This window comes from Uranotaenia lowii, chromosome 2 (genome assembly GCF_029784155.1).
Source record: "Uranotaenia lowii strain MFRU-FL chromosome 2, ASM2978415v1, whole genome shotgun sequence".
In the NCBI taxonomy this organism is placed as follows: Eukaryota; Metazoa; Arthropoda; class Insecta; order Diptera; family Culicidae; genus Uranotaenia; species Uranotaenia lowii.
The window spans coordinates 14,717,700-14,743,716 of record NC_073692.1 but is presented as its reverse complement, the minus strand read 5'-3'; the positions used below and the strand labels follow the sequence as shown (position 1 = coordinate 14,743,716).

Genomic DNA, 26,017 nt, shown 5'->3' with positions numbered 1-26,017 from the left:
GGGGTTTGTCATCTGAAAGAAATCCAAGTGTTAAATTTACTCACAGGGTTTTTCCCCGTGTTTCTATTAAATTAGGGAACCCTTATTACCTTGCGACTGATTTTTGTTCCCGGAAATCAACAACAACTTATATGCTAAATCTAAATCATCAAGGACATAATTCTCCTCGTTCGGGGTTGGGTCACGAATACTTGGTACGTTCGATCCCGACTGGTCAGGACTTTGTAAATTACATTTACAATTATTAAAACCTATCTTCCTATAGAAATTATGCTATATGCTAGATAGTATTCACAATGTGGTGCAAGCTCACACGAACAGTTCATTCCTGTTCTCGAATGCATTACTTTGCTAGGATCAATGCTGTACGTTTACGTGGTAACTGAGGGATGTTCTTGACTGTTGCCTTCTTGGGGCTTTTCCGTATCAATTTCCATAGCAACACTCGTTGCTGACAGTGCATCAGTCATGACTTGGTTTGTTTTTTCATGAAGAACATTCAATTCCTTCTCTATTGTGAGGTTTTCAGGGATGATTTGTTTCACTTCTACTTGTTCCTTCTTTTGTGGCACCATGTCGTAGTCTTCAGGGACTTTCTGATTTATCACATTAGGATGGTCTTCTCCGACAGTCTTTTTCTGCTCCTCTTCAATATCTTTTGATTCCGGCTCAGTTGCAACGTCCATCTTAGCCAATTGTGCCGACTGGTCATGCGTGTCTGGTTGTACGGTTTCAGTTGCTTCTGAAGTATCTGCCCTTATACCGACTCTGAATTCCGATTGATCTTCTTTTAAATGTTGACCCTCGATCGTCTGTTGTTCTGATTTAGAATCTTCTTGGTTTACATTTACTCTAGCTGTATCATGAACTGGAAGCTGCGATGAACTTTTATCATTAGGGATATCCATTTTACTACTGTCTTCGTCTATCGCTGTGTCCTTTCTATCATCCTCCGACTTATCATCATCATCATCATCCATCGTGGCTTGTGGTTCTGGACTATCGTCGTTCTCTTTGGCTGACTCATCGTTTGTTGCATTCATCAGAGTGTCTCCTTCTTCTTTCCTAGTTTCGTCCGCTTCCGTATCCGACTGGTCCGGCAGGTCCCGGTAAATGTTGGTGCTTTCCAAATCATCTAGCGTTTTTTCTGCGGCTGACGACTCGGTAAGCTCTCTCAGCTGAGCTTTGATCTTGTCTAGTGTAATCTAAAAAGTAAAAAGATAAGTGCATCATTGCATCAAGACTATTTACAATGTTGAAAAAAACAACCAAAACTTACCTCGTCATTTGGCTTTCCTTTGCAGCGATCCCTCTTGTGATAGGCCAGATATTTCTTCTGGGCGAACTTTTCCGAACACCACGAACATTCGTACTTGTTGATCAACTGTCGCCGGACGTGACACTTGCGCCAGTGGTTTTGCACTTCCTGCTTCGTTTTGTACATACGGCCGCAGTACTCGCACGGTGTCTTGGCTTTCGTTCGGCGTTTCTTTTTGATAGCAATTTTGTTGCCCAGCGTTTCGGCCGGAGATGCATTCACCGTTTCGTCGATACCTCGCAGCGGATCGACCTCTTTGCTTTGGCTATCTTTTCCACTGCTACTGGTGGGGTGCGACAACTTTTTGTTGACCACCTTCTTTGTACTCTTCAGTGGTTTGGAAGTCAAACGTTCAATAGGTTTTTTGATTTTTGGCTTTACACCGGACTGTTTTGTGTTCGTCTCACCCGATGTCTTGAACACCGTCTGGGATTGCTTCGTTTCCGGAGATTTTTCCTGTACCGGTTTCTTAGCATCAGTAGAGCTAGCTTTGGTTGAAACAGCTTTTTTAGCTTCTTTTTCCGGGCTTTTGGACTGTCCGTCTGTTTTTATTCCCTGGGAAAGGGTAATCGAATAATTAAAATAAAAAAGGAAATTTGGTCTAATATAAATTACCTTGCAATAAACCTGCTGATGCTTTTTCAGATTGTTTCTGTTGGAAATTGTCGTTCCGCAAAATTGGCATTTGACTTGTTTGTGCATTTTTCGTACCTTACACACACCCCGATGCTGGGTCAACTCGTCCCGATTGATGAATTCTTTATGGCAGTAGCCACACATGTGCTGGACCGGTTGACTGCTTGGTAGGCTGGCTTTTCGAGGAGCGAGAACCGCGTGCTGAATCCTGGGCGAATCTTTTGCCGTATCCTTTGATAGGCAGAGTTTTTGCTTGTGTCGGAAGTTTTCGCCGGGTCGGATTTCTTTGCTACAATGTTGGCATAATTTCGGCACCTTCTGAGCAACAGAAGTCCTTCGAACGGCGTTGGCAGGTGTGGGTTTGATTTTCGCTACTGTCGTACTTTTGGCAGATTTATCAGCATCGGGTGGAACATTATCGAAGGGTCCATACATCTGAAAAAAAAATCAAATTAAATCCTCATATTTACGCTTTTATCCAAACAAGCTGCTTGCTGAGAAGTTCAGGCTGTTTCAAAATTCACATGGCATTTAGGCTGAATTCGCAGAACGTTAAATTGTATTAGTTCTAAACTCGACACAGAGATGGCGTTGTTAGCGGAAAGAGGATAAGCATAGGGAAGATTTTGTTTTCTTCATATTAACACGTGCTCAACCAAACACATGCCATGTGAGTAACTCCAATGTTTGTAGTGAGCCTACTTTGTTGAATGCCATGTGAATTTTAAAGGAATCGGATTGTAGGCACCACAACTTACCTTTCGATATTGTTCGCACTGTTCCTGCTGGTGCCTGAGCAAAATTTCCTTGGTGCAGAATGCGAGCGGACAGTGGGGACAGGCATGTTCTGTCGCCGTCCTGCCCAGCACACAGCGCCCGTTGTGATGCAGATAGCGCATATTTTCGTTCTCGATCTTCTGATTACAATAAATGCACTTGACTCGTTGCACTTCTGTCGGCACATTTTCCCGGTCGCTACTCGCCGCTACCGGGGTCTTCACGATGGCATTTTTGCTGTCCACCACGGGCTTGCGTTCCACTTTGGCGGCAACTTGAACCGGTGTGGATTGACCGATGGGACTTGGTTCGATTTTTTGCCTTTTTGCTTCTGGACAACGATATCTTAGATGCACTTTCAAACTCTGTTGATTGGCAAAAAGATGCCGACACTGGGGGCACTTGACGGATCTCGAAAACAACCGGGAGCGGCTTTTGTTCTTCTTGATGACGGGCTTTTGTTCGATGAGGCTGGCCAGAGGCACAACCTTCAGCGACGGAGGCATCTGACTGTGGCTTGGCGTTGACGTTCCGGATGTAGAACCGGGAGGAGATGGGTCATGAATTTTATCGGCAATGTTCATCCGACTGTTCTCACACAGCTGCTGATAGACACGACAGCTGTTGCGCAGATGGACAGGAATGCTACTTTTTTGAGAGAAGATTGCGTTGCAGTATGGACATCTGGGCCGACCGGGGGTCCTAACTTTTGGGTCCACACACTTTCCATTCCGATGTTTGTAGGGCTTTTTCATCTTCTTTTGGCAATATTCACAACGACGCTGGGCCGAATTGGTAGTCACCACCAGCTGTCGGCCGCCTTTGGGAAGGTCTTCATCGGCCACCTGCAAACTGGTGCTTATCCAGCTGGAAGAAGTTGCCTCGAGGAGTGAATTGTCCAGCGACACATTGGAAGCGTCCTGAGCCAGTGATTCCTGCATGGATGAAAGAGTAACACAAAGGTCTTTTAAGCATCACTGCATGGTTAAAGATACCTATATGCAATTCAAACGAGAATGTGATAAGAATGAGAAGGATGTTGAAATTTTTTGAGCAAATCTTTATGTATAAAAAATTGACAGTAAAGCAGAACGATGCCGGTGTTGCTTCGAAACAATAAACAATTCATAATCAATAACTTGGCATGTTACATTACCTATCTTTTACAACTTAATGCCAAATCGTTTAAAAACTATTCGAAATAGATGTCCGTGTTTGTGAAGCAAGACTACACGCGCTTTCCCATTCATCATTTCATACATTTTTCCGTATCCCAATACATACATATTTTGAAACCATACATAAGTATTATTTCAGATTCCCAAAAAAGTTCATTTTGAAATTTCAAGGATGTGATCACAATCATTTGACCAGTTAAAGAGATAAAATTTATTTCAAACTACCTATATCACGATGTTAACAGCCATATTAACCTAGCTGATTCAACGCAAATCAGTAGTCCTCAACTGTATGGTATCGCTCGAAACAATGAGCCACGTGTAGCGCGACGCGACACTTCTTACATTCCCACGTGCTTTCGCTCCTGATCTTATGTTTCGTGCATACTTTGCAAGCTCGCGTTGGATGTTTTCTCAACGGCGTGGGATCTATACGTTTCGGAAAGTGACCCCAACACGATAACGCTTCTAGATCATCCCGATCGGCCTGAAACAAAACAAATGAGGAGAGAGAGAAAAACAAAATGCTGGCGTTACAATCGGGATGGCAGAAACGTTCGAAATGGGTGGAATAACTCTAGCGCTTTGTCTAATCATTAAAAATTACTAGTTGTTCGGACTTGTCGTTTCCGTCTTGAAAGAAGTGAAACCAAAATGTGCTATCATTTGCTATCAAAGCACCACCTAAGGTTTGCTATTACTTTTTTTTCTGTTCATAATATTGATACCTTGATGAAAATTGTTTTTTAGTCATCGAATCAAATACAACATTAAAATATGCTATCTGTTTTGCATTGATAGCTCATTTTGGTTTCGGTTTGCTATCGATTCAGGCATCAGAGTCTGCACGGGGCGTGGCTTAGATTGATGTTATCTGGGGCGACAAAGCGTTGCTTTAATTACTGCGTTCCAATTAGGAAGCAAAGCATTGATATATGAAGTACTGTCGCGTTGAATTTCGCTAAAAATTACCGCTTTTCTATATCTGCTAATGCTTGGGATCGTCTCCTTTCTTTTGAGAGCCATTGAGATCATGATCCGGATTGCGAGAATGTCCAAATTACAAAAGGCAAAATTTCTCGCTTCTTTTGTGGATATTTCATGAAAATTCCCTCACCGGTCAAATATATTATTTGATTCATCAGCACTGTGTTTAAAATCCAAAATGACTGGTTCAAAACGAGAGAGAAAACAAAATTCATATCGGCATCAGTATTTCCATGCTTGCTAAAGCGCTTAGTGTGTCAGGTTTGCACATTTTAATTAAAAGTAAATGAGTAAATTTATACCGTATTTTTTTATCCGAGTGTTGCCCCAGGTTTGTGTCACTTTTACCTTTTCTCACTCCTTTCCATTCGCATTCAAAGAGGCCGTACACCTTTTCAGAAACTCAGCCATTTTCCTTTATCCAGACATCACATTTTTTCACACAAGCCTCAAACCCGGTCCATCATTCTCGAAATTCATCTTTAAACTGATTTGCCTCTTGTTATGTTCCAACTTTGGTCTATTAATGTAAAAGCACGTGTTGGACGAATTAGAAAAAGCTTTAAGAGCAAGTTCACTGGTGATGGGAAAAAGTGGTAGAAATTTTGACACTTACGGCACATTTTGAAAATTTTGCCATGTAAAAACATTTTCAAGATCTGTGGCCTTCTAGTTTTTTTTACAACACGTGTTGTATTTACGCATGCTGCGATGCAAAAATAGCAATATTTCTATCACATACGGCTGAAATAGAAACAATGTTGTAAAAAATACAACGCCCCAAGATCTTGAAAACATTTTTGCATGGTAAAATTTTCAAAATGTCAAAATTTCTACCACTTTTTCCCAACACCAGTGAACTTGCTCTAATGCAAAGAGAGGGCCAACTAACAAGTAAATTTTCATTTGTTTCCCCTAGCAACTCACAAGTCTAGGCTAACTCGATTTTATTCGCTGCCTCGGGTAGCATCTCCTCTTTTAGCTAATAGCAGATGTAGTCATCTAGCTTCCTTGGAAGACGCACGGATCGCCGGGGACGTTGTTGTAATGGAGTTGAACACGAAGATGGACCAGGTTCCTTGAAGTCGGGCCGAAGTGTTCCTTCAAGATCAGGATAACTGTCGTCTATTTGCGGGACCTCGTCGTGTTCAGGAAGATCGTCAGGAATGTGTAGTATCCTATTTTTATATAAAACGAATTATGCGAACTGAATTGTATCCGAAAATTATATGCAATATTAGAGAGAGCGTTGATCGCTCTATCTATTCGAAAGAATAAATGGGTCATTCGATTCTTAGCCACTAGTGGAAGTGGAGGCATATTTTAGGTGTTTTATTTCTTATCAACTTTAAGTTACTGGTGACTTCATTTAGTTATTATTATAAAATATTAATTGAATAGCAATCAATTTATTAAATATTTTAGTGGCGACGAGGAAAAGTAAGTGCTCAAACGGAAGCATTTCTAAAGGTTCTATTCGTTTGAATACGTTCCATTATTACTATAGAGACGCACACTGATCGGTGAGCTACTCATCGCTGTCGTTCGAAGTGAGCACATTTTTCCATCCGTTAGCGAGTAGTGAGGACAAGCATCGTTCGTTCCAAGTTTTGGCGAAAAGATCATCAACCAGTCAATTTTGTTGGCGCAGTTTGCAATTGGTTCAATTTGCATTTTAAAACGTTTGGCTGCAATATTAAATTAGGACAAATATCATCAGATTGGGCAGAAATATTTCTGGAAGCAGATCCCGGTACTGGAGGTTGTTTTGCTGTGGCGCTGGAAAGTTGTGTTACTGCTGTTGCTGATTGATTCTTATGCAGGTTGCTCTTGCTGGTTGCTACTGCTGGATGCTAGTTGCTGGTGCTGAGTGCTAGTTGCTACTGCTGGGTGCTGGTTGTTGATGCTGATTGCTGCTGTTGGTGGCTGACTGCTACTGATTCTTGCTGTTGCTGCTTGTTCTGCTGTGGGCGGAAAGGTTTGTGCTGGTTAACAGTGAGTAGAATCTTTATTATTTTATTTTCCTTCTTTTGATTTTGTTTCATAGAAACTGACATTATAACCATGTCTGTACCAGGCATGATTGGGTCACTTGATCATTATCATCCCGGAAGACCATTTTCAAATTACGTTGAGCGATTCGAAATTTTGTGTAAGCTTAACAAAGTTTCTGCTGAGACTAAGCAATCCTGGTTTATTTCGCTAAGTGGCGATGAAGTCTTTGACGAAATTAAACTGCTCTTTCCGAAACAAGAAGTAGAAACTTTGGCTTATGATGAAATCATTAAGAAATTAAAAGCGCGTTTCGATAAGACAGAACCTGCATTGATGAATAGGTACAAATTTAGTAAAAGAGATCAAGGAGTCGATGAGTTGGGAGAAAACTTTATTTTGGCAGTAAAGCTCTTGGCTGAAAATTGTAATTTCAAGGAATTTAAGGACGAAGCTATTCGCGACAGGTTGGTTTTTGGTATGCGTGAAAAAGAACTGCAGTACAAAATATTGATGGAGGATGATATAAGCTTGGAAACAGTTGAACGTATGATTGTTAATAGCGAGCTTGCTGATCAGCGAGCTAAATTAATAAGCGAGAATAGCGGTTTAGCATCTGCAAATATTCTGTCCATAAGGCATCGTTTGGGCCGGCGTGATGATTTTGATCGTCGTGTTGAGGGTCGTGAGCATAATTCCGGGTATCGTTCAAGGACTCGGAGCAGGAGTCGGGACCGTGACAATAACAGGGAACGGAATAATTATGATTTCAATCGCGATAAACCGGAATGGAATAACCATAACAATGCCAAATGCAACTATTGCAAGCGTAGAGGGCATATTAGAAAAAATTGTTATCTTTTAAATAAAACAAAATCGGTCAAATTCGTTGAGGAAGACAAAACGACGGATTCTGTGCCTTTCGACAAGTTCAACAGGATGAGGTTGGAACAGTCTTCTGACGAATCTGATATTGGTTGTATGATGATTTCGAGAAAAAATAATAATGCGCCTTGTATGGTTGAGGTGATCGTTGAAGGAAAAAAATTATTGATGGAAGTGGATACAGGTTCGGCGGCTTCAGTTATAAGCATGGCTGTATATTTAAAAAAATTGAAATACTTGTCGGTTACTAAATCATTAAAGAAACTTGTAGTAGTCAACGGTGCTAAACTATCGATATTTGGCGAAATTTTTGTTGATGCTAGATTGAATAATTTAGTATACAAGTTAAAGCTTATAATTTTGGAAAGTGACATCGACTTGACTCCCTTACTTGGACGAGACTGGTTGGAGCTATTCTTTCCTGATTGGAGAGCTAATTTTATCCCTTGCAAAACGATCATGGCTTTGAAAGCGGACAGCAATTTGGAAAACACTATAAGTAATATAAAAACTAGATTTGCTAAAGTTTTTACGCAGAACTTTTCTGAACCTATTACAGGGTATAAAGCGGATCTTACATTCAAAAGTGACCATCCAATTTTCAAACGGGCGTATGAGGTTCCTTTCAAAATAAGAGACCAGTTCATAACCCATTTGGACATATTGGAGAGCCAAGGCGTAATATCACCAGTTAAGGCAAGCGAGTGGGCTTCTCCGGTAATAGCGGTTCTCAAGAAGGACAATGATATAAGAATGGTAATAGACTGCAAGGTATCCTTGAACAAAATACTAATTCCTAATACCTATCCTCTTCCACTTGCTCAAGACATCTTTGCGTCTCTGGCTGGTTGTAAGGTTTTTTGTTGTTTGGATTTGGCAGGAGCTTACACGCAACTTGAACTTACTAATCGTTCAAAGAAATTTGTAGTTATAAATACTTTGAAAGGACTTTATACTTACAACCGGTTGCCACAGGGGGCTTCCAGTTCGGCAGCTTTATTCCAACAAACGATGGACCAAATTTTAAAAGGTCTTGATCATGTATGTTGCTATCTAGACGATCTGCTTATAGCAGGTGCAAATTTTGACGAATGCCGAAATAAACTTATTCAAGTTTTGGAAAGGCTCGAGAAAGTAAATGTACGGGTTAATTTTAAGAAATGTAAATTTTTTGTTTCTTCTTTACAGTATTTGGGTCATTTGATCACAAGTGAAGGTCTTTTACCATCCCCTGAGAAGCTTTCAACTATTGCAGAAGCAAAAATTCCTGAAAATGTTACAGAATTGAAGGCTTTTCTTGGGCTTATCAATTATTACAACAAGTTCGTTCCAAGGATGTCGGTTAACCTCAGACCTCTATACGAACTCTTAAAAAAAATGTTCATTTCAAATGGTCCTCTGAATGTGATTCGGCCTTTAAACAAAGCAAAAACAATTTACTTAAAGCAAATATTTTAACTTACTATGACCCTAAGAAGCCTTTGGTTGTAGTTACAGATGCTTCATCATATGGACTTGGTGGTGTTCTGGTACAAATTGAGCAAGGTATCGAAAAACCAATTTGTTTCACATCCTTTTCTCTGAATGCCGCTCAAAAAAAATATCCCATACTGCATTTAGAGGCTTTAGCCCTTGTATGTACTATAAAAAAATTTCATAAGTTCCTGTTTGGACAAACTTTCAAAGTTTTTACAGATCACAAACCACTTTTAGGCATATTTGGGAAAGAGGGAAAAAATACCATTTGTGTGACAAGACTCCAGAGATATGTAATGGAGCTCTCTATTTATGATTTCGTTATTGAATACAGACCTGGCTAATGCGGATTTCTGTAGCCGTTTCCCTTTGCAGCAAACTGTTCCCAGCCATTTGGATGGTGATAAAATCAACAGCCTGAACTTTTCAAATGAATTTCCTCTGGATTTTACGACCATTTCGAAGGAAACGAAAATCGACCATTTCCTGGGAAAAGTTTGTCAATACGTAATCAATGGATGGCCGGGAAAGGTAGATTCAAGATTCAAAGATTTGTTTGCTCAAAAAGATAAATTGGAGATTATGGATGGTGTTCTATTATTGAACGAAAGAGTTTTGATTCCCGAATCTTCTCAAAAGCAAGTTATGAAAATGCTGCACATAAATCATTGCGGTATTGTAAGAATGAAGCAACTGGCTAGGAGAACTGTTTATTGGTCCAGGATGAGCTCTGACATTGAAGAATACGTAAAACGTTGTGAAATTTGTGCTAAAATGCAGATTGTGCCAAAACCTAAAGAAAAAAATGGTTGGGTGCCAACCACACGTCCTTTTAGCAGGGTACACGCGGACTTTTTCCACTTTAATAGCAGCATTTTTCTTATTATGGTTGATAGTCATACAAAATGGCTTGAGGTTGAGCTTATGCGTACCAGTACGACTGCTAAAAATGTTATAAAAAAATTTACCAGTATGTTTGCTCGTTTTGGGTTGCCTGATGTTATAGTTACGGATGGTGGGCCACCTTTCAACTCTCGGGAGTTTATTCAATTTCTTGAAAGGCAAGGAATAAAAGTCCTCAAAAGTCCACCTTATAACCCGAGTAGTAATGGTCAGGCAGAGCGTTTGGTTAGGGTTATTAAGGATGTTTTAAGAAAGTTTTTACTTGACAATGAAACAAAAGTTTTAGATATTGACGATCGTTTGAATTTATTTTTAATCAACTATAGAAATAGTTGTACGGGAACTGAAGGATTGTTTCCTTCAGATAAAGTTCTCTCTTTCAAACCGAAAATGCTTTTGGATTTGATTAATCCAACTAAAACTTACAAACAACATTTGAAGTATAGTTCTGAAAAATCTTATAACAACAATTATGAGAAGGTGGATTCCCCAGATCATTTTGACAAGCTAGTGGTAGGGGATAGACTTTATTATAAAAATAATAACCAGCATGACATCCCTAAATGGCTTGATGCTAAATTTCTTAAAAGATTTTCGAAAAATGTCTTTCAGATATCCATTGGAAGTCACGTTCTCACGGCCCACAAACATCAACTCAAAATGGCGCATCTTCCTGTGGGTCGTTCCAAAGTGTTCGTGTCTCGGAATAGCACAAGCAAACGTAGGAGAGACTCTGTAGATAACGAGGAGGAGTTCCTTGGGTTTCCAGACGGATCAGTGGGACTCGATGCTGCGTCGTTGGATAAACAAATGATTAGCGGGAGAAGTCCGATTCTTACTCGATCTCGAAAACGTAGACTTTTGGACTAACATGTGGAAGCGCGTCGTGCTACCAAAAGGCATTTTATGCCCTCGAATGAAGTTTACAGTAATAGCATGTTTTACATTCACGATTAGATATTGTAACATCAATTCATGTACGAATTTTCTTAAAAGGTGAAGAACTGTAGTATCCTATTTTTATATAAAACGAATTATGCGAACTGAATTGTATCCGAAGATTATATGCAATATTAGAGAGAGCGTTGATCGCTCTATCTATTCGAAAGAATAAATGGGTCATTCGATTCTTAGCCACTAGTGGAAGTGGAGGCATATTTTAGGTGTTTTATTTCTTATCAACTTTAAGTTACTGGTGACTTCATTTAGTTATTATTATAAAATATTAATTGAATAGCAATCAATTTATTAAATATTTTAGAATGAACAGTTGTTCATCTTCTGGTACGGTGTCGGTTGGTTGTTGAACGACTGTGGCAGACCCATTTCTGCCATCGAACGGTACAGGAATCGTTGGTTGCTGAAGATTAAACTCTTCCATCCAATGGAATTGGAGCCTCTGCTGCTGAAGGTCCATCGCTGGAGCGAATCTTCATCTGGTCTAGATGGGATCGAAGAACCTTACGTACTCCAACTTGATGATACAGGCATCCACTGGCATCCACTTCCATTCACCGTTTGTTGAATACACCTTGGCGTAAACAGGAGACCCAACTTCGAACCTTCGGTTGCGCTTCAGTTGCTGTCTGACAGGTGGACACGTTGGGCGCAGAAGATCCAAAGTTGTGCGCATGGAACGTCCTAGCATCATATTGTCGGGAGATTTCCCACCTAGCACTGCGAACGGTGTGGAACGATAGATGTGCAGGAACGTTTGAAGTGCTGTTGCAGTTGATGTCACTCCTCCCCCGATGATTTTCTTCAAAGATCGTTTCAGAGTGTCCACAAACCGTTCCGCTTGGCCATTGGATTCCATTTGGATCGACTATGTGTCTGAGGTATTTAATTTCCTTCAGGTTGAAACGGCACTTTTCCAAGCGCAGGTGGAAACCATAGTCTCGGAGTCGTGTGAAAAGAGCTGTTAGTGATGCATAATGTTTCTCGTCGTCTTCGCTGTGGATGATAATGTCGTCAAGAAATGCATCAACTCCCTTCAGGCCTGCTATCATTTTCGCCATCAGCTGCTGGAACGCCCCGGGAGCGGATTTCACCCCAGGTGCCAAACGATTAAATGGAAACAAGCCACACCCTTCTTCGATTCGTCGTCCACTTCCACTTGCAGGTATGCATCGGAAAGATCGATGATGCCAAAGACACGCTTACCAGCCAGTTTGGTGAAGATGTCTTCGGGTGTTGGAAGAGGGTAGTTGTTTGTTTCGAGTGCCGCATTGGGACCAGTGGAGTAATCGGCGCAGATGCGTACTTTGCCGCCAGGCTTCTTGACAACAACGATCGGAGCTGCCCAGTCGGAGAAATCGATGGGTGAAAAACTTCGGGGAAGCGAGTGAGGAAGTGCTGATCGTTGTTAAGAAATTTGGAAAGATTCACCTGATTGCATTGTACAGCGAGCTGCTTCGACCAGAGATCAAATGCGTCCATCCAGTCCAGTCCAATGACGTTCAGATTGTTGACCGAAGTGACATAACATTGCTCCTCTCGCGTGACGTTGCTGATGGTGACAGATGAAGTAAACTATCCTAGCAGTTCCAAAGGTCCCCCAGATGCGGTTGTTGCTTGCATTTGGGTAGCGTTGATTGTAGGTCCACCAATCTTCTTCCAGACATCTTGAGAGACAACTGAGATGTCAGAACCGCAATCGAGCTGAAGCTTTACTAGGACACCGTTGAAATCAACAGTCAGGTATCGCCTACGACTTCGGATTTAGTTCAACTGGATCGTTTTCATTCTCAATGTTCTGTTCTTCGGTTTGCCCCTCTTGTCGCCTGCGGACGGTGATGCAGAAAATTTTGACGAGCAACTGCAATAACCTTCACGGTGCCCAATTTTTCTGCATTGCTTGCAGGAGTGCTTGGCAAAATGGCAATCCTTGACGAAATGCATCGCGCCACATTGCCAGCACGGAGATGATGGAATTTTATCGTATCCTGGTGGGGGTTGTTTTGATTGATGGCTCGATTGCTTTTTGAACTGCCGAACCGCCTGGACCATCGAAGATGGATGTTTCTTCTCCACCATCGCCACGTCTTGCTTGAGGTTTGACAGGCGCTGGCATTCGGTCACCAAACCATCGATGTTGATTTCAGTTCAGCTGCTTCGGACTCGAGTTTGGATAGGAGACGGGTCCGGATATCGGCGTCCTTTGCCGACTTGAGACTGCAGATGAATACGAGGCTCTTGAACTGGTTAGCGGTGAGTCTTTGTAGCTCGAATTCCTCACACTGCCGGTTGACTGCCAGCTGTGCTGCTTTCCGGTGCGCCACGCTGTGCTGCTTGGTTTGCTCCTCCGGTGAATTGTTCCAGAAGGGCCATCAAACGACTGTTCTGGTTCGCCATCTGACGCATAACCTCTGCCATCGAAGCTGCAGGAGCATCTCCTTCCTCTTCAAGAAAATCTCCGACTTTGACCGGATTTCCGTTGCGACGACTCATTTTCTCCGTTGATTCGTCTTCAGAATTTGGTCTATTAATGTAAAACCACGTGTTGGACAAATTAGAAAAAGCGTTTATTCAAAGAGAGGGCCAACTAACAAGTAAATTTTCATTTGTTTCCTCTAGCAACTCACAAGTCTAGGCTAACTCGATTTTATTCGCTGCCTCGGTAGCACCTCTTTCTTTCGGTACCCCATAAACTCTTCATTAAAAACTCCACACACACTCTCTCTCTTTAATTTGGTAAACTGCAAAAAAGCATACTGCCAAAGCGCCAAACACTATACCGCTGATGTGAAAACCGTGGACCGGTACAAACGGATATCGGAAGCTGAATATTTTTCTATTGAAATAAGAAGAACACAATCAAACTAATTTCCAGAACAAATTTGGTCCATCAACTCACCTCCGGCACTGGTAAAGTTATTTCATCCTGAAACTGGCCCACGGTGAGGGCGTGGAATTTGTTAGCGATGCCTCCATCGGAATCATAAACACCCTCGATTAACGGCTTCAGGCATGCCCGGCAAACGTCCCGGCACTTGTTCAGGTTGAACGTCGTCAAGGCGGAACCGATAGAAACGCGCTCGCCACTACAACGAACCGCTGATGAGCACCAACGCGGCCTTCCGTGCTATCGTGGGCCAAGCTTTCCCTTCGATGAGCTCCATCAAATAACAGATGTCAAAAACTAATTCTGTTATGAACCATTTAATAATCAATAGGCTTAAAGTTTGCCAACTAAAAAAAAGTCTAAAGTCCTACGAAAACCTACTAAGTTTAACAATCTCTCCCGATCAAGTCGATTGTGCTACCAAATCATACGTCATCAACCGATTTAATATGGCACCTATTTCATATGCAAGCGTAACCCGATTAATCAGCCAACTAAAATTCGTAGCCAGACTAAATCGGCACCCTACTAACGGCGTGTTCGTAAATTGATTTTTTCTATCGAAGTGATTTTTTTTATCGATGCTGGCGTTCGTAAATTCCAAACAAACGTATGCAAAAGCATATGGAAAGTGATTTGACATCTACCAAACAAATCAATCGACTGATGCATCACCCAAAAAAATCAATTTACGAACGCGCCGTAAATATGTGCACGGCGAAATTTTTCATCTGTCAAATTTCCTATCGGAGTTTGATTTGTGATTAAGAATTGTGTCAACAAAAAAATAAGAAAAGAAGAAAACTACCTACGAGTGTGTGTGACGCTTGGTGGTCAAGAATTTCTGCTGCATACATTTAGGGATGAACGACATCCAGATGTTAAAATTCTAAAGATCAAATAAATTAAAAAAAAAAAATGCTGCATAAAAATGTCCCGAGTCAAGCTTGTGGTGAGGATGTTTTTGATTATTATCCATCAACACAATCAATTAGAGTTATTCGACTCCAAATATTTTTGCACCTACGAATCGTTCAAAATTCGTTGTGCCATAATATTCTTTGAAAGTATAAATATGTGCCAATTAAGATACTTCGAGCAACTGGACGGCATTCATTAAGATTTTCAACGCGTCATTGTTACGAAACTTCCACGAAATCACTCGATCTGCTATAATCCGAAAATATTATGTCGAAATTTCGGAAACTAGAAGCAACGCGTTAGCTTCACCCTAAAATCCTTTGGTCACATTATCTATTTGATTTTATTCGGAAGCCGATGCAAACCAGAATATGATATTTAGTATTAGAAGTTTTCAAAAATACAACAATGTTAGTTTTTATAAAAGGAAAAATAACTTATAATCTTGACACTTTAACTCCTCTTTTTTCGTTGAATATTAAGTATTCAATTTGGCAATATTAAGTATTTAAACAAAATTGTAAAACCAAATTTTAATGTTAAAAACGAAAAATTGTAGGTTCTTGCTACATAAAATTAAAATTTCTAATTTTCGTCGGCCTCAGTTGTTTTCTATTTCTATCCAGTGCTGTTCTCGGCGCTCCGCTTCAGTTGCCGTATCCAATAAGCAAGAGTACTTTTCGGTATCGAAAACAAACGTGCCGCCTTTTCGATAGACAAACTTTTAGTCATCACGACATTAACGGCACTATCCATGTCTTCCCGGGACCACAGTTTGTATGTTGTTGGCCGATCCTGCAATTGGAAGTCGATGAACGAATGTTATGCTGTAGTAGAGCTCAAAACAAACTACAAGCTACACGCAAAACATTGATACATGCATTGAAGGCCAAATCAATTGAACAATCGGAAGGTTTGGTAAAAGTTTGTAAATCTCTGTTTGCTTTATCGTTATCAAGGCCGACGTGACTTACATCAAGGTCAAAAGTAGTTGGCTGATCAGGAGCTTTACGTTGCCACGTAATTTTGAGAGTTCTCGATAGATGAAGATAAAGCAACGATTCAAACCCATAACTGACTCAAAATCTTGCTCGATAGTAAAATCAATAGTTCTGATGTATCTGAATGTTAAACTAGTTCAGATAATTGAAATATAGAATTACATTTATTTTGTGCCCTCTGTTAGTCAAGTAGAATGCTGTAAGAGTTAATTCATTAATATCAGAATCAATTTTTTAATTCCTACGTTTTTCATTGCTTTAATTTACCAAGACCGAATATATTCAATATTTATAGATTTAAATTGTGCAATGACTTTCGAACATTAATCAACAATTGAATACACTTGCAGCTTTTTTAATACATTTTAGTTTTGGCGTTAAATACGATTAGCGTAGTATTTCTACAGGTTATCTGATACAGCATCCAGAAACTGTAGCGTCGAATAGCTAGTGAAGTTGGCTGATATGTGCCGGATTGCGTTGTTCTTTTGCTCCTCCTCGGGGTTAGCCGTAGTTCGGGATGGCCCTGCCCCCATTTGGAACGCTTCCTCTCGTGTTTGCGCTTCCTGTTGTTCGTGTTGAAAGGCTCGAAAGACAGCATGCGGATCACCGTGGTAAGCTGTCAGCAGTCGAGTCATTCTGTAGTGCCACTCTTTGGATCGCCCATAGGTATTAGGAATGCCTTGCACGATGTTTGGATGTAACGACCAAAAGGTGGGAGGAAAACTTGGTCGATTACGAAGAGGCACGCTCCCGTCAGCAGAAATCGGTTTTCCCACTATGAACTGTTCGGCAAATTCGTCCAAGAAGCGGTGAAACTCGAGCGGGGCATTCGATTTGAGAACATAAAACGCATCTGGTATATGTTCTGGTGGCAGATAAGCGAGAGCCTTTAGGCGTTTGTAATTTTGTAGCAACCAATGATTTTTCTCGAATGCAATCGTTAGTCCTTGTTTGTCTACAGCCCGATGAAGGGTGTGTACCAGATGGAATTGACAAACTGATTGGCGGGCATGGGGGAATTCCGCTTCCAAAGCCGTCGATAGTGGCTTCTCGAAGTCTATCAATACCAGTTGGGGGTTGAGCTTACTGTCTAAACCATGAGCCAATTCTTTCAATTTTGCGAACACTGCTCGATAAAGCACTTCTGAAGATGCGGATAGTATGATGAAAACCACTGGAGAAGTTTGTTGATGGTAGGGGGCTAAGCTAGCGTGAATTGTAAACAGTTGGCGCTGGAATCCGGTTCTCGAAGAGAAGGTAGATGCAGCCATCCAAAAATTCGCACCAATTAAATGGCGCAAACCAGATTCATTTGCAAACATGAATGCCGACTGGTTTTCTACCTTCACGAGACCTTGGAAAAATTGCACACCATCCAAGGTTCTGATGAATTCGAAAGGAACATCGAAACTATCCAACGGTTGTTGATCTGGAGTTGGGGCTTCCTCCATACGGGCACGTTTGATAATTTTCCGAATCGCTGCTTTACTTATGAGAGCTTCGTTGGCATGTCGCATTATTTCCGATGGTTTGCTCTTATCAAGCACCGCAATGTCCTTCAGCATTTGCCTCTGCTTGATACCTTCCACTCGTAGGGGATCTGGAGCATGTGTGTGGATAGATTTGTACGCAACCAATTCATGCTTGTTGTCGAAGAAATCGGTGGTTACTCTGGCTGGGCATTTTGGAGCCAAAGTTCCATCGGACCTCCTTATTTTACTCTTACATTCCCAGTAGCAACGACTTCCTTTCTAAAATTATAAAAAGAAATTTCAACACTAGTTGTTAGGCTGCGGAGTGTGAAAATTATCTGATTACGAGTGAATTTTTTGTCTATAATTACCTGCGAGTTCCGGTAGAACACATACCCACCAACCGCAATTAAATCCTTACCCCTTGAAGTTTTGAGGACTTCAAGTTTGGCGGGTTCGCCTCCGGCAGCGGATCTTTCATCATCACCACCACCATCAACAAACTCTTCACTCTGGCAAGAAAACAAAGAGAAATAAGCACACGATTGGTTCTCGAAGTCGTTTACAGGGTCCTTTGGAAATATCGCGAAATAATATATACGACTGTTTTGGTTGACTTTTTTTTTTTGATTTCAAATCAATTTAACTTTTCGGTACCAGCAAACATTGTTGGATTAATTAATGTTAAAACTTGATAGATATTCTTTTTAGAACGGTGGTTTTCATATGTAGACAGAAGATTTATCGTTCATGTTCCTACGGTACTGTAAGCAACTCATTATTGAAATAGCCCAAAACGTTATTAATTTTAATATGAGAAGATTTCGTTTATCAAATTTATATAGTCCAGATGCCAGATGCTCAGAAATTAACATATTTTAATGCGGCATTTGTTATCTGGTGCAGTCATCAATCCCTCAAAATGCTTTGAAATAGAACTAGGTATTATGATTCGATCATTATAGCACGTGTAAATTACTACAAATGCTCAAAATATTTTAAGTCCGATCACATTCTCAAAATATACATAGATAGATAATAAATCACCAATGCTTGGTTCAAGCTGCAACCTTTCATTGTAGGTACAATTGTGTTGGAATTTACAGTTCTATTCCATGTATTGGCAGACACATGAGCAGATCGAGCTGCGACCTTGCTCAGAACTTATGGTACTTAATATAGATTATTATTATTATTATTATTTTTACTAAAGATATTTTACCATCTTTCGTATGGCATTCCTTAATAAACAAACCTATGATTTAAAAAAAAAAAATATATGGCATTCGTGTCTGCACGTCATATAGAATAAATCGGTTCTTATATGGTTTTTGAAATGGTTTCGTTCGTTTTTTTAGGAATCCCGATATTGCTGTCACTGTATTTCAAAAGTTTTCAGTTCGGCAGATTCATCCCTTCAAAAAAAAAACTAAAGACATGGGTACTTACATATCGCCGAATCCTTTTGCTGAACCGTTCTGGGGTGGGAGGTTTTTTCTTCCAACTCTGCGACGCACTATCACTGGCAAATTTTTTGCTGGACGGTCCCTCGGATGGGTCCATAGCTTCGCCGATTGCCACCATCGGAGGAATCCCGGATTCGGAGTACTCTACATGTAAACCTTTGCCCATAGAATCACCGGCAGCATCGGCTAGTCCGTGGGTCTCGTAGTAGGAAGCATGTGACATTGATGGAGTCGTGTCTCCTCGGATGGTTCTTGGGTTCTGTATGACCCACTGATCTTGCTCTTGCGGTTGCTGTTGCGAAACATCGCAGTCATAATCGAAGAATTCGACTTCTTCCTTAATTGTTGGAATGGTGGTTTCGAAACTTGCATCTTCCTGGGAATGAGATTGCGATGATCGATGGGCAAATGGCTGTGCGTGTGACTGCTGGTGGCCACTGTGCGATTGCTGCTGAGAGCTGTGCCCTAGTTCTGCCGATGGATATTGGGAACGACCATCGTAACACTCTCTGAATTTGGCCTCCGAACGACGACACATTTTTCGGAATGAATTTGCAAGGCAGAGCGTTATCAAGCAATCAGGACATATCTGCTGGGGTAGGCCATCTTCGGTAGAAACCTGAAGGAAAGGAAAAATAAAATTGATAGGTACACTAATCATAGATGTCCGTAACATGGTTACATTTTCTTCTTCTTCTTCTTCTGGCCAAAACTTGTATGCATACTGGAAAATGAAAAACTTGCGTTCCGCATTTTTCTTTTCAACATAGTATCTGATACATAAAACATGATTAAAAAATGCAAAAGATACGGGAACAAGGGAGGAATGAATCGTGGAGTTCCCTGTTAACACTAGAAAGACCGCACCAGTCAAAATGACTGGTTGGACACTTTGTTTGTTGAATATCTTTTAAATACTTCGCTTTAAAAATTCGTAAAAAATATGACTTTTCATGAATTTTGAATCTCTACACAACACTGTGTATTTTTTTATTCACTAGCTCTTTTAATAAGCGAGATAAGTTTCGCCATGGACACTCGGACCGTGACCAGTCAAAATGACTGGTAAAATTCACAACCCTATAACTCAAACTAGATGAAAATTTTTCGCTTGCTTTTGGTTTCATTTGCAATCTACATTCGAGACAATGAGCCCTAGTTGATTAATGGTGGGCAGAAGTGTGTCATTCTTTTTTTTTTTTTTTTTTTTTATTTATGGGTTTATGAGCGCCTGGCTGACCCGGAAAGGAAAAACAGAACGGGGGACAGAAGAGGAAAATTTTAAATGAGAGTAGTATAGTTTAGAAAAGGATAGCGGCAACAGAGCCCGAGGGTTCTGAAGCACCAGTTTAGGGGAAGCGTTAAGATAGTGCTCGACGGACTAGGACGGTTGGTGGGCCCCATATGAACTTCGAGTTAACCCAACCTTCAATTCAACCGAGCAATAGCAGTATGGTATCAAATAATATGATATCATATGCTAACGCCTCGATATCATTGTCAGAAGGGTTCACTATCTTACCGTAGTTGAATTTTCCCTACCTGTCATCTACCTTACTCGTTTCCATAAATTTGGATTCTTCCTAGTTTGATTTAGAAATAATCATAGATTTGTTAAGTAAAAAATATATTCAAGTGATTGATTCTACGCGACTACATGGTTATTCGATAACTCAATTAGGATATCATAAAAACAGAATCTAGAAAAGGTGTCTCTTAAACTCATCAACAATGAACTATAAGGTTAAATAGCAATAGATTTATTAATATCATCAACTTATCAACGGAACAGGAAAATAACAGTGCTGTTCTTTAAAACCTTATCACTAATTGTGGTCAACTTCTCAAACAAACTTTAATACTCAATCTACACGATAGGGGTTCAATTCAAATAAACCGTGTGCCTGTTTTTAAATGCCCGAAATAAATGATCTGAACTATCTACTCATACTTGCTTATCGAAATCATATTTTCTATTTTAAACTTCGATTTATGAATTTCAATCCTAACCGAAAAATGTATAAATCTACCAAAACTAAATAAATAAATAAAAACAAATGTCGAAAGTGTATTACAAACTGAAATATCATATTTGTCAAAACAGCATTCCCGTCCAATGAGCCCCTAGTTCTTGTAAAATGCTTGATTTAAGAATAAGCCAACGAAATTCATAAACCGCAAATGCACACTTTCTAGAGCATTGGGGAGACGAATACCATTACCTATACCTAACCTAGCAATACTTGAAACATCCTAATTCTATGAAACTAAACTAGCTAACTACCTTACCAAACAGATTATGCCCTATTGAAAAGTATCACTTTATGTCGATAAAATGTGATATTTTCACTACAAAATTTTCCCATTGTTCAACGGAAGGGAGGGCAAGTGTTTCAACTCCCATTCATCTTATCAGCATGGATCATGAAAATTTGGGACACCATCACGCAGAAAAAAGACGGGGGGTTGGTTCAAAAAAACGTTTTGTTATTTTATTTTGTCTTTTCAATGCCTATTTTTCTTTAATTTTCATGAAAAAATCGATTGAAAATAACTACAAAATATTGTTATTTTTACACACTCATTTTTTATTAGTGAGAATCGAAATTGATTCGTTTTCAATCCGAAAATCAGTCTATTTTCATTAACGTGTGATTATAAAACGATATGTTGGAAAAAGAAAAAAGAAAAAGAAAAAAAGGTAAATACGCGGGAAAAATTAATACTATCTGTTTCCGAATTCCAGCGAATTTGATGGTAAGTTAATTTCAATCTTATATTTTATTCTTTATTGAACCTATTTCTATATTCCACCAGGGAAATATTTCAAATGTATCGACAGCGAGAGGCACTACTCGTCTGGGTCCCACCCATCCGGAGGAAACCGGGAACTTGATCAAGTATACATCGAAGGCCCGTATAAGTCATGATCCCGGCTACTCGCGGCCATTCAGAACTATTTTTGTGCTAGGTTATGGTGGTGGTCCAGTTCCAGGTTCTAGCTGCTAGAAATACTGCTTTATAATGAAATTCATGATTTAATTATGTTTGTTAATTCTATTTGATAAATAAAAAAAAAATAATTTAAAATCAAGTGTTTGTGATTGCATTTTAAAATTCTGTACCAATTGGCTTGAAATTCATAATTCGTTATTTGAAACCACAGAAGTTTTGTCAAATTGAAACCATCAGCATTCAGTTATTTTTTACCCAAAAAAATTTTATTATTTTGGTCAAAACCATGGATCACTTTGAAAAAGGGTGTATTTTATTTCGAATGAAACGATAATTTTAAATGGAATCGATATTTTTTGTCAGGGTTACCAAAAATATATTTGTGCATTTTCCCAACCGAAATTTTTATTATTTTTGGCCCAAGTATTATTGCTTCTACAATTTATTTTTCTGCGTGATTGAGCCTACCGCTAATTTAATTTAAATAAAGGTGTCCAGCACGCCTTCTAATTTGAGTCATATTATGATCCATGCTTGACAAGATGTGTGCAACGACCCTCTCAGGACAATGATAGTAAACCATCATTATCACAAGCATGCACACCGCCGCCGTGACCCATGGGAACCCAGGGTACGGATGGTGGGCAGAAGTGTGTCATTCGTATTGAAATTATTGATTTTCGATGCAAAGTCATGATAATTTGTAGAAAAAGTTCTCGGATTGGCCGCTGTGTGGCGCTTCAAGCACTCGACTCCCAATTTTTTTTGGTCTGTTTTGTTGCCCAACTTTAATCGAACTTTCTGTCAAAATATGGCGAAGTTTCATCAAGATTTGTAAAAGTTATGTTAGATTTAATCCATGTCCAATCGAGTAATCGAGTAATTTTAGGTGATAAATATGTTTTATACTAAACCAGAATGAGTAAAATAATTATGAATTGTGTGCTCATTTATTCAAATTTTAAGACAATAGCTATTAAACTGAATAATTTAAATGATATTTCAACATGAGTGCACGGAATATTTTTTATATGTTGGTAATCCACCATGGGTGCACGGATTCACCGCAGTTTCTGCCCGAGTATGTATTCACATGCATTCTTAGATTATTAGATTCGACAAATTTCCAGTGCAAGTTTACTTACAGGTATTCCGGCACCCGTGTATTTACCTGGCCAGCTGACAACTGATTGAACATTTTTATTATAAGAGGTAACACATCTTATCTGTCGGCAACTTATGGGGTTTGAACCCAAGAGTTTTCTTGCCGATACCGGGAATCGAACCCAGTACATACCTAGACCAGGCTCGCGCAAGCCTATCTGATACACCACAACGGCGCTGAGATATTTCAACATGGGTGCACAGAATGGCTGTAAATTCGCCGTTGAAAATTATATAGAAATAAACTGTTTTCAACTTGCTTTAGAACACAAAATATGTTTGAGTTAGATATAATAGGTATTTAAAATGCAATATTGATCAATCGAAAAACTTTTCAACGTGTACATTTGACAATGTTGATTCTTTATGTTGATCAGATCCTATCAGATAAATATACGATGGCAAAAACCTTTTTTTTAGTAATAAATAAATAAATTTGTTTTTTCAAGATATTTTTGAAATATTTCTTTTCCAGGAATGAAAAAAAGGGAACTTGAAATAAAAATCGTTATTTAAATGATTATATCTCAACATGAAAGACATGGTTTTGACTTTGGTTTAGTTAAGATTTGTAAAAATGCTTTTTAAAAATTTACAAAAAGTTCAATATTTCATTAAAACTCGGTGAATCCGTGCACCCATAGTGAAAACCCATGTATATAACACAGTTTTCATTTGAATCTATAAAAGTCTTTATTCTTTACCTTTAGCATGCAAAAAAATTGATTTTGGATAAATGGCGGTGAATCCGTGCACCCATATTAAATTGCTCTACTTATAGATAAAATATACTTCAAAACCTAATTCCGATCATTCCATTTAGTGGTACATTTCTTAATCCTTCTCAGGAAATTTGAAGAAGCGTACCAATTTTGTTCCCATTCAGAGTTTTATTATAAAAATCATACATTTAACTATCTACCAGCACTACCAAAGTTTATATACTAAGGTCTGTATGCCTGTAACTTAAATGATAAATTATCGGAATCGTATCATATTAAGTGCTTTTCAAATCCATAAATAATCCTCCAATTATATTTCGCCTGAGTAATGGTATTATGAAGTTCTTCAAGATTGAGTAACGAACTATATTGAATAAACAAAATTTTTTTTTACATACAATTATGCTTTTTCTTTGGTCGTTTCGCATAATTAAACATCATAATCAATAACTAATTTACTTGTAATTGTCCAATGTTTATCTTTGGCTCTAACTGGTTCTGATAAACAACTATTACTATTGAACAACTTTTTTCCGGGAATATCTACTATTCTTTTTAAGGTATGCTTCCCTATAAAGAACAATCTAAACGAATGAAAATAAATTTGAACAGTAAAGATGTGACTATACTTCCTCGTCCTTGTGCAACAGGGCACAGTTATATGTAATTATAAGGCTAGCGTAATTCAATAAATAAATAATAAATTCAATAAATAAAAAGTGATTCAGTTACTGCCATAAAGTACTTATATTTTTTTAATATTACTGCATTATAATTTGACCTGAATGAAAGTTTATAAATTTTATTCTTTTCATATTTTAATGTTCAGGAAGCTAAACAATTTCCAGTTATGGCTTTTTATCGACACACGTTCAAAAACATAACTCAAACTGGAAAACCAACTAGCAACTGTCTCCATTAGTTGCGACATTATTATTAACCATCAAATGCTTACGACATGACATTATTTTAGTGGATGCGATTATAGGATAAAAAAAAAAGTGATAAACCACAAACAAAAATCTGGTCTCCATTTTGGTATTTCAGGATCGTCCAAAAATTACGAAAACTGTAAAATTTATATTTTATTTTTTCACAAGTGGTTAAACATTTAAAGGACTTTATTCATGTTATTCATTTGCTCATCCATCCAATAATGTTAGCAATATAAAAAAATGAAGTGGTACTTTCTGTGGACGATCCCTTGAATTCTCCACAAATAAATTCAGAGGTGGAAAAGAATCTGCTATAGAATTAGATGAATCCGGCCGAGTACCGATCCTTTTCAATGTTCTAGGTGATTCAAATATCAAATCAGTGACAATTTGATTCGAATGAGACTGTCCTAATTTCGGAACCTTTCCCTTCGTGACTTCATCCATTCTTTATCGACCGTCGACAATAGTCGCAGTATACTCTGTCTATTTACCTGAGAATCCGAGCAGCTAGTGATCATGTTGGCAATCACTTCCTGGCTAACTTCCGCCACGGCGTACAGTGGAAACCTGCGAAATTCATCACTCCGCAGGCAAAGGCGGCAGCAGGCATCCATCGCGGACAATCTCGCCGGGGAAAAGGGCTTTTTTCGACGAGTTTTGCACAATTTTAACACACGACCGCACGACGAGAAAAAAATGCGTCCAGCACGGGCCCGAGAAAAATCGAAACGATGACAAGATGCCGGCGCGAGTCGATTTTCGTGACTTTCAGGGGCAAGGTACATCGGGTTTCGAACAAGGTGCATCCAATGTTGACATTGGAACTCCCTTCAGAAAGGCGCTACACGTTGAAATTTTTTTATACATATAGGGCAAAAAAATTAAAAAAAAAATTAGAAACATTAAAATTTTACGCTTCGAGGTTCATCCAAACAATTAGGCAGAGTTAAATGCCAAGATTTGATGTTATTTAATGTTATTATAACAGAATTGAGGCACTTAGGATCAGAGGGGTGCAAGTGATTTTTTATCAAAACTGAGATAAACTGTTTTTTGGATAGTTAAAGTATAGATTAACATTCTGTAGAAGACACAGGTCAAAAGAAAAATTATTTCAATATTTTAAAGCTATTTATAAAAAAACGTGTCAATGAAAATCCTGTTTCGTTTGGTGTCAGAAGGGTGCAAGAGCACTTGCACCCTTCTGACACCAAAGGATTATACTTTTAGGCTGATTTCATTAGAACGTATACATTTTTGTCAGTTGAAAACAACATCATCTAGCTCCGACTAGGATTTTCTACTAGTTCTGACTAGGATAATCCAAAGTCCCCAGATAGAGAAGTGATGAAAATAGATTCAGGTGTAACTTCGTCGGC

General features: G+C 39.1%; 1 protein-coding gene across 1 annotated transcript; it reads right to left on the bottom strand.

The window, feature by feature from the left end:
* Positions 1–10: 10 nt before the first annotated feature.
* On the bottom strand, positions 11–25,371 carry LOC129750096 (uncharacterized). Its single transcript, XM_055745318.1, has 6 exons — positions 25,130–25,371; positions 18,843–19,478; positions 2,713–3,666; positions 1,934–2,389; positions 1,280–1,873; positions 11–1,205 (listed from the first exon to the last, which is right to left on the bottom strand). The coding sequence occupies exons 1-6, from the start codon at positions 25,250–25,252 to the stop codon at positions 372–374; spliced, it is 3,597 nt and encodes a 1,198-aa protein (XP_055601293.1). The 5' UTR covers positions 25,253–25,371; the 3' UTR covers positions 11–371.
* Between the last annotated feature and the right edge of the window lie 646 nt (positions 25,372–26,017).